This window comes from Myotis myotis, unplaced genomic scaffold (assembly GCF_014108235.1).
Source record: "Myotis myotis isolate mMyoMyo1 unplaced genomic scaffold, mMyoMyo1.p scaffold_m19_p_4, whole genome shotgun sequence".
Taxonomy (NCBI): domain Eukaryota; kingdom Metazoa; phylum Chordata; class Mammalia; order Chiroptera; family Vespertilionidae; genus Myotis; species Myotis myotis.
Window position 1 is genome coordinate 41,793,941 of NW_023416346.1, and position 12,242 is coordinate 41,806,182.

At 45.1% G+C, this 12,242-nt stretch overlaps 1 protein-coding gene across 7 annotated transcripts in view; it reads right to left on the bottom strand.

The window, feature by feature from the left end:
- Window positions 1-12,242, bottom strand: part of SLC25A43 (solute carrier family 25 member 43) — a 37,618-nt gene that overhangs the window by 3,563 nt on the left and 21,813 nt on the right. Inside the window, exon 5 of one of the 7 annotated variants that reach the window (XM_036305637.1) lies at window positions 10,310-10,451. The exons of 5 other annotated variants lie outside the window; for them this stretch is intronic. In XM_036305637.1, coding sequence (XP_036161530.1) covers window positions 10,325-10,451 — 127 coding nt within the window. In that variant the 3' untranslated portion in view covers window positions 10,310-10,324. Of the gene's footprint in view, window positions 1-10,309; window positions 10,452-12,242 lie in introns of those variants that run through there. One more of the 7 variants, XM_036305636.1, reaches the window with a different exon arrangement.

Genomic DNA, 12,242 nt, shown 5'->3' on the forward strand with positions numbered 1-12,242 from the left:
CTAGACTGGAATGTTAGACTTCCATTTACCCAAACGGTATCTTACTAGTACAGAAAAACAAACATGTCAGGCTGCTAGTCACAGGACCTGAACTTAAACACTCCCCCATGATCCCAGGCAATTATCCCACAGATGTCTAGTTTAGTTCTATAGGTCCCAGGATGGGCATGCTGCTTTTTTTCCCCTTTGAAGTTTGTTACTATTTTTCTTAGAAGACTAAAAGTGAAGGTAACGGTAGGATTAAAAATTAGTAAAATATTTCTAAAACATAACAAACCAATGGACAAAGTTATATTAAATAATTTGTAAAACAATCAATAAATAGTATAAAAGTAGGAAAGAGGAAAGTACACTATAAAACATTTTTAAACTAAAATGATAAAATGCGGTCAATTGCAACTCATGCTCAATATGTGCTAACTTTTGATAGCATTGTAAACTTTCTTTTTTAGTTTTCCAGTATATTTTTCTGTTTATTTCTTTTAAAAAATCTTTGTTGAAAGTATTAGATGTCCCCCCTTTCTTCTCCCTTGTTCCCCATACCCTCTGTTCCAACCCCACCCCACGCCTTCACCACCTATTGTCTGTGTCCATGGGTAGTACATACTAGTATATGCATATAAATTATTTGGTTAATGTCTTCTGCCCTCCCCCCTACTCCCACCCTGAGATTTTCCGGTCTGTTCCATGTTTCCAGGGCATGCTGCTTTTGCAGCATAGCACCATCTGAAAAGAAATCAGAGGACACAGGTCCTACTCCTGGCTGTGCCACTATCTATATAACCTTGACCAAGTCGTTTAGTTCTTTGAATCTAAGTTTGTTCACATGTCAAGTGAGGAAATTGGAATTAAATGACCTTGAAGGCCCTGTCTTGATCCTATAATCCATGCTGTTGGCCCTACTGTACGTTCCTGACAATAAGCCTTCAAACCTGCCATTTCCTCTGCCTAGCTGAGTCTCTCTTATTGATCAGAATACATATCACTTCTTCCAGGAAGTCTTCTCAGATCCCCAAAGTCAGGAGTCTAGTAAACACATTTGGTCACCCTGTACTTCTCCTTTATGGCATGTGACACACTCTGTAATGATCTGGTGTATAATTATTTCTTTCATGTGTACTGCCCCCGACAACCCCGGCCTCCTGAGCTGTAAATACCATGAGGACAGTGACCATGTCTGTCTTTTTTTTTTTTTTTTTTAATATATTTTATTGATTTTTTACAGAGAGGAAGGGAGAGAGAGATAGAGAGTTAGAAACATCGATGGGAGAGAAACATCGATCAGCCGCTTCCTGCACACCTCCTACTGGGGATGTGCCCGCAACCCAGGTACATGCCTTTGACCGGAATCGAACCCGGGACCTTTCAGTCCGCAGGCCGACGCTCTATCCACTGAGCCAAACTGGTTTCGGCTCATGTCTGTCTTGTTTGTGGTTTTATTCTCAAAGCCTACCAACATGCCTGGCATGTAGCATGTGCTTAATACATATTGGGGGGAAGAAGAAGAAAACTTGTAGTAGATCACAATAAAAGACAAATACTTCAAAGAAAGCCAAGCATTTGATGGTTTCTGTGATAAACTTCACAGAGGCCTTCCAGCAGAGGTAACATTTCAGGTTGTTCATTCTTTCCATGAGTACTGAAATAAACAATATTTTATACATGTATAAAACTCATACCCTTTGACCAAAGCAATCCTACTTCTAGGAATTTATTCTACAGATATATTTGTCCATGTGAGAACTGACGCTTTTTGTTTTTTGGTTTTGTTTGTTTGTTTGTTTATTTATTTATTTTATTGTCTAATGTTTTACATATGTCTCCTTTTTCCCCCATTTGACCCCCCCAATGTCTGTGTCCATTGGTTATGCTAATATGCATGTGTACAAGTCCTTTGGTTGCTCTCTAACCACCCCCCCCACCCCACACACACCCCTGCCATTTGTCTCTGGATCTATTCTTGTTCATCAATTTATGTTGATCATTATATCCCACATATGAGTGAGATCATGTGATATTTATCTTTCTCGACTGGCTTATTTCACTTAGCATAATGCTCTCCAGGAGAACTGATATCTACACTAATAAAAGAGAAAAATGGTAATTGGCGTACAGCGCTACCCTTTTCATGGGCTAATCAGGGCTATATGCAAATTAACTGCCAACTAAGATTGGCAGTTAACTGCCAACAAGATGGCGGTTAATTTGCATATGTAGGCACAATGCAGGGAGGCGAAAGGGAAAGCAGGAAGAAGCCCCCTGCCACTGACAGTGATCGGAAACCCAGGGGGGAGCTAAGAGCTGGGGGGCAGGGCAAAGGTGGCCCCGGGGCCGCCTTTGCCCTGCCCCCCAGCCATGATCGGAGAATCAGGCGCCTTTTCCGCCCTGGCCAGTGATAGCAGGAAGTAGGGGTGGAGCCAGCGATGGGAGCTGGGCATGGTCGAAGCTGGCAGTCCCAGGAGCTAGGGGTCCCTTGCCTGGGCCTAAAGCGGAGCCTACGATCGCGGGGCCGCTGCAGCTGCGGGTCCCCGCTGTCCGAGCCGGACGCCTAGGCCAGAGGCATCAGGCCTGGGCACGGGCGGAGCCTGCAACCGCGGGGAGCTGGGGGTCCCCTGCCCAGACCTGACACCTCTGCCGGAGGCCTCAGGCCTGGGCAAGGGGCCGATCTGGTGATTGGTGATCGGAGGGTGATGAGGGTCAACTCCTCTGGCCGAGGCATCAGGCCTGGGCGGGGGGCGGAGCCGGGGATTGGGGGGATATGATGGTCCCCTTGCCCAGGCCTGAAGCCTGCGTCAGAGGCGTCAGGCTTGGGCGGGGGGTGGAGCAAGCGATCAGAGGGAGATGGGGGTCCCCTGCCCAGGCATGATTCCTGGGCCAGAGGCCTCAGGCCTGGGCGGGGGCCAGAGCCAGTGACTGGGGGGGGGGGATGGGGGTCCCCTGTCCAAGCCTGACACCTCTGGCGGAGGCGTCAGGCCTGGGCAAGGGGCCGATCAGGCGATCGGAGGGTGATGGGGGTCTACGCCTCTGGCCAAGGCATCAGGCCTGGGCAAGGGGCCGATCAGGCGATCGGAGGGTGATGGGGGTCTACGCCTCTGGCCAAGGCATCAGGCCTGGGCAAGGGGCAGAGCCAGCAATTGGAGGGGTCTGGGGGGTCCCCTGCCCAGGCCTGATGCCTGGGCCAGAGGCATCAGGCCTGGGCTGGGGGCAGAACCAGTGATGGGGGGAAATGAGGGTCCCCTGCCCAGGCCTGACGCCTCTGGGCAAGGGGCCGATCCTGCGATTGGAGGGTGATGGGGGTCAACGCCTGAGGGCTCCCAGTATGTGAGAGGGGGCAGGCTGGGCTGAGGGACACTCCCCCCCCCCACACACACCCAGTGCACGAATTTCGTGCACCGGGCCCCTAGTATTTTATAAGGATTTTTGTTGCAGCATTATTAGTAACTGCAGAAAATTGGAAATAATTTAAATGTCCACTAATATGGGGCTAGTTAAAGAAACAGTACATCTGTTATGCTAAGTGAAAGAAGTCAGACAGAGAAAGACAAATACTGCATGATTTCATGTAAAGAAAAACAAAACAGAAACAAATTCATAGATACAGAGAACATTTTGATGGTTGCCAGATGGTAGGGGGATTGGGAAGATGGGTGTAAAGGGGAAATGGCTAATATCCATAACACTGACACCATGAAAATGCTGGTGAGTGTGTAGAGAAACAGGAACTCTTGCTGGTGGGAATGCAGAAAACCGAATAGCCACTTTGGAAGACAGTTTGGCAGTTTCTTACAAAATGAAACATTATGCTAGATCTTGGTATTTACACCAATAAGTTGAAAAGTTATGTCCATACAAAAACCTGCACATGGATGTTTATAGCAGCTTTATTCATAATTGTCAAAGCTTGGAAACAACCATGATGTCCTTCGTTGTCCTTAGGTGAATGGATAAATAAACTGTGGTACGTTCAAACAATGGAATATCATTCAGTATGAAAAAGAAATGAGCTATCAAGCCATGAAAAGACATGGGGAGAACTAAAATGCATATTACTATGAAAAAAGCCAATCTGGGTGCAGCCACTGTGGAAAGCAGTATGGAATTACCTCAAAAAATTAAAAATGAACTACCATATGACTTAATGATTCCACTTCTGGGAATATATCCGAAGAAACCTGAAATACCAATTTGAAAGAATATATGCACCTCTATATTCATTGCAGCGTTATTTACAGTAGCCAAGATTGGGAAGCAGCCCAAGTGTCCATCAGTTGATGAGTGGATAAAAAGCTGTGGTACACCCTAGCTGGTTTTGCTCAGTGGATAGAGCATTGGCTTTCAGACTGAAGGGTCCCAGGTTTGATTCTGGTCAAGGACACATGCCTGGGTTGCGGCTCAATCTCCAGTAGGGGGCATGCAGGAGGCAGCTTCTATCTCTGTTTCCCTGTCCCTTCCTCTCTGAAATCAATAAAAATATATTTTTTAAAAAGCTGACGTACATTTACACAATGAAATATACTCAGCCATAAAAAATAAGGAAATCTTACCCTTTGCAACTGCATGGATGGATCTGGAGAGTGTTATGCTAAGTGAAATAAGCCAGTCAGAGAAAGAAGAGTACCAGATGATTTCACTTATATGTGGAATCTAATGAACAAAGTAAACTAACAAACAAAATAGAAACAGACTCAGATACAGAGAACAGAATGGCAGCTATCAGAGGGGAGGGGAGTTGGGAGGTTGGGTAAAAGAGGTGAAGGGATTAAGCAAAAATCACACAATTCATAGACACAGACAACAGTATGGTGATTATCAGAGGAAAGTGGGCTAGGGGGTGGTAGAAGAGGGTAAAGGGGGGATAAATGGCGATGGAAGGAGACTTGACTTGGAGTGGTGAACACACAATACAACATACAGATGACATATCATAGAATTGTACACCTGAAACCTATATAATTCTATTAACCAATGTCACCCCAATAAATTCAATAAAAAAGAAATGACTTAAAAAAGAAAGTAAAAAGCCAATCTGAGAAGGCTACATACTATATGATTCCAACTATATGACATCTTGGAAAACTATGGAGACAGTAAAAAGATCAGTGGTTACCATGGTTTGAGGGAGAAGGGAAGGGTGAGTTAGGCAGAGCAGAGCATTTTTAGGGTAGTGGAAATACTCTGTATGATACTATAATGAAGGATACAGGCCACTATTAGACATGAGCAGAGCAAGGAGGCCAGGTACAGAAACTCACCTGGGAAGAAAGCTCTGGATGCCTAGCAAGGGGCAAAACTGGGAAAGCAAGAACCTTGCCCCCAGGGTAACCTTTTCTCAGGCAGCATATCACTGGTCATGTGGCTTGGGTCCCTGATCTTTCATATCACTGATCAGGCACTTTAGACCCTCTGACCTTTTCCTCTCTACAGATAACTTCTAGGCCTCGGTTGTATTTCAGCTCCAGGCCCAGAAAAGCAGTAAAACCAGACAAGTGGCCCTGTGACTGCCTCAGGACCAGCTACATTGACTAATAACTCCCTTCCCTGGCACCAACCAATCAGTAGAGACCATGACCCTGAGAGAGCACACCTGGAAAGCTGATAAATATTCTATTGAGACCCTCCCCTGAGGACTCCCCTAAGATTTCCACCTGCAAAAGAGAGATAAATACGCTCAGGATGGAGGACCCAGTGCAAGCTCTCCCTCCAAGAAGCATGCCTGTACCAGTCCCCCACAGGCACATGTCCCCTAACCTCTATGGGACCCCATAAGAGTTGCAACCAGGGGAGCAATGGGCAGCAGCAGCTCATCCCAGGCTAACCCCCTGAACCTGTCTCCAAGGACCTCTTTTCTCTGACTTCCCAGTGAGCCAAAGCAGCCCAGCCTCGGCTCTCCTGCTGCTTCTTCTATGCCATTCCTTGTTTCATTGTTCTAGGTATATTTTTTGCTGCCATCATGGACCCAGTGCCCTTTGGCTCAGTGCTGTGTAGCCCTTCCTTTTGGATATCCCCATCTCCCAGGCTTTTTTCTTAAATAAATTCAATTTTTTAAATCACTGTCTGAGATGGCTATTTAGCCTGCCCACACACCACTGATTTAACTTTTCAGTCATTATACATTTGTTCAAAGCCATAGAACGTATACCACCAAGAGTGAGCCCTACAGTTAACTATGGACTTTGGGTGATTGTGATGTGCCTATGTAGGTTCCTCAATTGTAACATGTAGCCACTCTGGTGGGGGATGTTGGTAATGCATTGTACGGGAAGTGAGTATGTGGGAAATCTATATAGCATCTTTTCCATTAAAAAATGTTTTAAATTAAAGTAAGTTGGAATACAATATTGTATTCATTTCAGGTGTACAACATAGTGATTTGAAATTTACATACCCTATGATGTGATCACCATATGTCTATTAACCATCAATCACTGTGCAAAGTTATTACAATATTACTGGCTATATTCCCTGTGCTGTACATTACATTCCCATGGCTTATTTGTTTTACAACTGGAAGTTTGTCCTTCTTTTTCACCTTCATCTTTTCACCCATCCTCCACCCCTTCCTGTCAATTTTGAGGTCAACCTAAAACTGTTTTTAAAAAATAAGTTGAAAAAGGCATTTAAAAGGAAAGATGAGAGAAAAGAAACAAAAGAAAAAGAGTCTGCTAGTTGGAGCAAACAGGAGCTCAGAACCCTTGCTTGTTATTTGGAAATGACATTATCTTCTGTGGACATATAGGACACGAGCCGGAGACGAAGCCATCCAATTCCCAAACCATCTGAGGGCACACCTGCCTGGAAGACAGTTGTGGTGGGAGGCTTTTGTCATTTGGTAAATCCCCAATAATCAAACGATCATATTGAAGTAAAAGAACCTTTTTGTACTGTGTACTGTGAACCACACGGCCCAACTTTCTTTTGGCAGAGCCAGGTGCCCAGAGCTGGGACGCACTAAGGCTCTGCAGTGGGGATGTCCATAAAAGTGGGTGTAGGCAGCCGCCCCCAGCATGGCCTGCCTCGAAGATACCCTCCATCCTGGCTGAAGTTGGAGCCTCCTGGTTCAGCAGCAGGCTATGACTGACCAGCTGCTCAGAAAGCCCGGGATAAGGAGGGGGGAGTGGGCAAATGGACAGCAGGTTAGTATTCTGCTTGGAAAGAGAAGACAAACAGTCTGTTCCTGTGTGATGGTGGGGGGTGGGGTGGAGAAACAAATAGTGCAGCTGGGCCAGGCTAGAGAAAGCAATTGAGATGCAAGTGAGAGGAGCTGCTGGAGCTGCCCAGGAGGAGGCCAGGGGAGCTCAGGCAACAGTGGCTGGAAGAGCTAACTTTTAGCATCACCTTGATTGGAGTGTGATCCAGCAGGAAGGATGAGGGAACCGATTTGGAAGATGAAAGTTTTCAGGAGGCTGAGAAAGTACAGATAGATGCATTACTTGCATATGGTGGTCTCTAGGTAAATGCCTGTTAAAGGAACCCAACAAATAAATAACTAACTCTCCTACTGTCCCTGCCCATCATTATCTATAGAGTTGAGGGTCTTTTGAGGTTTTGTGATGCTAACTCATTTGTGTTTTCATAGAAATCATAGGGAACATAGAAACACATCTGGGCCAGCTTTTATCGTTTTAATCAGGCCTTCAATGCCATGCATAGATTCTGAAGAGATGCTTCAAGAACAATAGAAATAGCACCTCGGCTTTATTGAATATTTATCATGTGCCTGGCTCTGTATCTGCATTAACCCAATTCAATGTCCTTTCTCGGTATATGAGCTAGGCACGCTGCTTCTCCCCATGTTTTACAGGTGAGGAAGATGAGGCTCAGAGAGGGTTCATGGCTTACCCACATCCATGCAGGAGTAAGGGCAGAGTTGGCATCCAAAGTCCACACTCCTAACTATGGAGCTACTCTACTGATTAAACCTTTAAGACAACACAGCCATAACCAAAGAACTTATATGCATAGCGCAGACAATATACATATGCATGGACACAGACAGTAGAGTAGTGAAGGCCTGGAGTGGGGCAGGGGCTGGGTGGAGGGGGGCAAAAGGAGGGAAAATAGGGGACATCTGTAATACTGTCAACAATAAAAAATAAAGTACAAATAGGCAGTTAAAGGATGTCCAGAAAAGTGGGTATAGGCAGCTTCATCAGCATGGCCTGCTGACAAGGTACCCTCCATCCCATTTCTAAAAGTGTCTTGAGGCCAGCGGGGGGAGAGGTCAGCAAGCTAGGCATCTTCTGACAGCAGTTGCAGATGACTGCTCACAGCTGCGGGTCTTTTTTGGCTGACAAGCAAGCCTTTTCTGGGACCTTTGTTTCCCTTTCCCCTACCTCTCTCTTCACCCTCACTTTGGAGGTGGGCTGGGAGTGGAGAGAGGGGTAAGCTCCCATCTTAGCTGCTATTACTGTTTAGCTGGAGCTGAAAGAAGTCTGCTTAGGACATTTTGATTCCCAGACTTTATCTCTTCAAAGGAGTAGGCCAGCTCAGGTCAGGAGAAAAGGGCAGAGTGATTTGACAAAGAGTGGAATGAAGGTTCCTCCCTACATTCTCCTGGCTTGCCTTCTAGGGACAGTCTTATTTCCAGGGTCAACAACTGCCATCCCTAGTATATTTAGGGCATTCTATACCTTTTGAAAAAAAACAAAGGGGAGCGTTTTCCTTTCCCCATATTTTAACAATGATGCTCAAACAAAGCCACCCAGCCTAAGGAATATCCAGACATCTACCTGGAGCTGAAACGTGACATTTTTTCCCCTCAGACTGCCAAGGCAATGCTACTGACTTAGGCAGAAGTCAGTCTCCAAAGGGGCCAGATCCCAAAGTAAGATGACAGCAAGGAGCTGAAAATGCAACAAACTAAAGATACTGGTATATCCTTACCCACTACCCAATCAACGTAAAGCCCAGCAGTGTTTGCACTTCAAGTCAGGTAAGCTGGTCTGTTCCTGCTGAGAATATATGCTGTGTCAACCAAGAAATGTTGAACCTGGCAGAAAACCTGAAACTGTTAGCACTTCCTAGCAGGTATGCTGACCACGATTTCCTTTCTCCTCCTTGAGTCTGCTCTCCCAGGGACTCAGAGAGTGAGTAGGGCTTTCTTCCCAGTCCCTCTGAGCAGCGTGGCCAGGTGTGGCTGGCCAAAGGTCCGTGCTGCTGAACGATATATGCTCTTCATTATGTCTGCCGGTTTCAAGCCTTCCATTGTCAGGCTGCCTGACAGCCTACTTTTCCAAAGAATTTTTAGTTAACCATTGAGTTAACCATTCCCAGACCAAAGCTGGGCTCTTGCCTGTTTTTGAGATTACACACTATTTTTTTTTTCAACTGCTCTTGCAACTGTGAGGGGAAGCAGAGTTTGTCACCCCAAAATATGCTTCTTGGGATATTGATTATTTTAAGCTGGTTATTAACAAAGGACTCAGAAAGTACCTTTGGCCCTCCCCCTTACCTGCCTAAAGGAATTCAGATAGAAAAACCTGCTTAAAGGAAGGGAGCATCACCTTAGCATCATAATAGGAACTAAATGTGGCAGAAAAAGTCTGTTAGACTCCAATATATGTGTCTCATTGTTTCTGGGTGGCGAAGCAAGAAATTCTTCTCCACGTTTGCTCCTTCTTATCTCCTTATGAATTGCCTATTTTCCTTTTGAAGTCCCAGACCCCTGTCTCCCTCTCCTTAACCCAGAATGGCACATAAGCCTCAACTACCCAATTGTCCTCAGGTCTCATATTCTTAGGGAACCCCTGTACGTACATATGTAATACATTTTCTCCTGTGAATCTGTCTCATGTTGATTTGATTATTAGTCCAGCCAGAAGAACTTAGAAGGGTAGAAGTAAAATTATTTTTCTGCCCCACCCTGTGAGCTCCTAACTCTCAAGGTTAGGTTTTCTTTTCCCTCTTCCACTACTCCCAAGCCTCAGGAAAAATAACTGAAAAAAAAAAAAATGAACTGATTACTTAGGATCTAGGAACAAGCCCCTCTCTGTGCCTCATTTCCTCATCTAGAAAATAGGAATCATAACGATACTTACTTATTTTATAGGGTCTATAAAGAGGGTGGAATGGGGTAATAATCTGCCTTGTCCATATTAAATGACCAATAAATGGTAGATATGTTATTATAATTTTTGAATCCCAGGGAACACTCTCCTTTCATTACCTCCTCCTGACATAATTTGTCCCTATCCTCACCCATGACAAAAGCACCCCACCAAGGAGAGCACAGATTTAGACACATTTTTTTACATCAGGTCACATTTACTGAAATCAAGAAACTAACAAATACAAATTCTATGATGCTAGGATTTGTCAAGAACTTCTAGGCACCATACAAAGTGGTGGGAGGTTGCATTGAAGAGGGGGTGCATATCCAAATGGTTTCATGATGTTTTTTGCTCTGTCCTTTGAGCATTTTGCCTATCTTGAAATGGTAATAGCTGTTTGGGCTGAGATAAACAGAACATGACTGCTAAGGTAGGAGATAGAAGACAGTGCATTATCAGAGCGAGGATTATAGGCAAGGGACAAGCAGAGGCTTCCTTAGAGCAGGCTGTTATTAACTTCCTCATGAGTAGAGACAAGCACACAGACTTGGAGCTCACTCAGCAGCAGCTAAGGTTCGATTCTGTACTCACAGTGAGATCCCATAAGCTGGCCCTGAGCTTCATTCATTTTTAAACAAGTATCAAGTGCCTGCTACGAGAGGCAATGTACTGTGAGGATATACAAATGTGTAAGACATGCGTTCCCAAAGGCAAAGAGCTGTAGAGGGAATAGTGACATAGAAGATCATAACACAACGAAACATGTGACATGGGCCTGAGAGAGCGACAGTGAGAGTATGCTATGGGCATTCAGAAGGAGGAGACTCCTGCTGCAGGAGGTGAGAGAAGACTTCAGAGTGTGGCTCTGACAGGGTGGAGAGACAGAGTAATGATGTAGAAATGGGAGCAGTGGGGGCATGTATAGAAGTGCTTTGAAAATTCAATTGGTTGGGTCAAAGGGCACACAGGCTAATAGCATCATTTAAAAGGGGCTATTCACCCACAAAACTCCCACAAAATAACAGTGCCCTTGGGGGTGGGGTGGGGGTTACAGTGAAAACATAGCATCTTCAATTGTATTGCTAGAGCACATTGTTAGTTAACTGGCTTTTCCTGCTTCACAATCCCCTCTGCAGTGGTCTGGAGCACCCCCATTGTGACTCTGCAAAGGCAAAATACCTGCCTTTATCCATCAGGATGGGGTAGCTGTCGGGGATGAGAAGCCAACTCATTTGTCAAACAAAAGCAATACATATGTGCTATTTTAGGTCAGAAGAGACAGCGACCACTGAGGCAAACTTTAGTTGAGCCTTTAAGGAGATGGAGATAGCTCCTCCAGGCAGAGGTGCCTGAAATGGGAAATACACTTATTCTTTAGGGAGATGGGGGAGGTGGACTGAGATCATTGTGATTGAACTGGAGGTTTGAATAGAGCAGAGGTTATTAAAAGGGGTATTTTGTTTAGCCCAGGCAGAATTTTCCTAATTTTATTTGCCAACATTAGACAATTGGGAGATTTTACATAAAAATATGGATTTCAGGCTCCCTTGAGAAACTGGGCCCACATTTCTAAATGGCATCCATGCTTTGGAGAAGGGGAGCTTGCCCACAGCCACCACTAGCTCACTTTATTCCTTCCTGCTATTCACATTTAGATGCTAATCACATTTTGTGAGCACAGCGCCTTTAGCTCTCCACAATGCTTTTGAAAGCCAAAAGCCTGATGGCTCAGAACACATTGGATAGCTTATTCTTTAGGGGGCAAGTGTATGCTATTTGGGTTTCCCTATTTTCTCTTTTTTTCATGTTACTTCCAAGTTCCTGCTAGCGTTTGATTTTGCAACTTCTCATATAGAGGGTCTCTGTGCCATGAGGGTGGCAAAATTGGTAAGGGCAGCATGCCTGGCCCAGGAGCTCAGCCTTTGTTCTCTAGGGGCGAAAAAGAAGGCCAAAACACAGGCAGATCTTAAGAAAGTTAGTCTGGAAGAAGCTATGAACTGGGCTGCAGGGACTGAAATTAGTATTGGCCCTGGAAGCACACTTTCTGGTCTTAAATTTCAGCTCAGTTACTGGGTGGGTGAGCTCCGGCAGGCTACAGAAGCTTTCACTGCTTTGATTTTCTCATCTGTAAAATGGGCTTGAGAGGAACAGTACCCACCGCATAGGGTTGTTGTAAGAATTAAATAAGATACC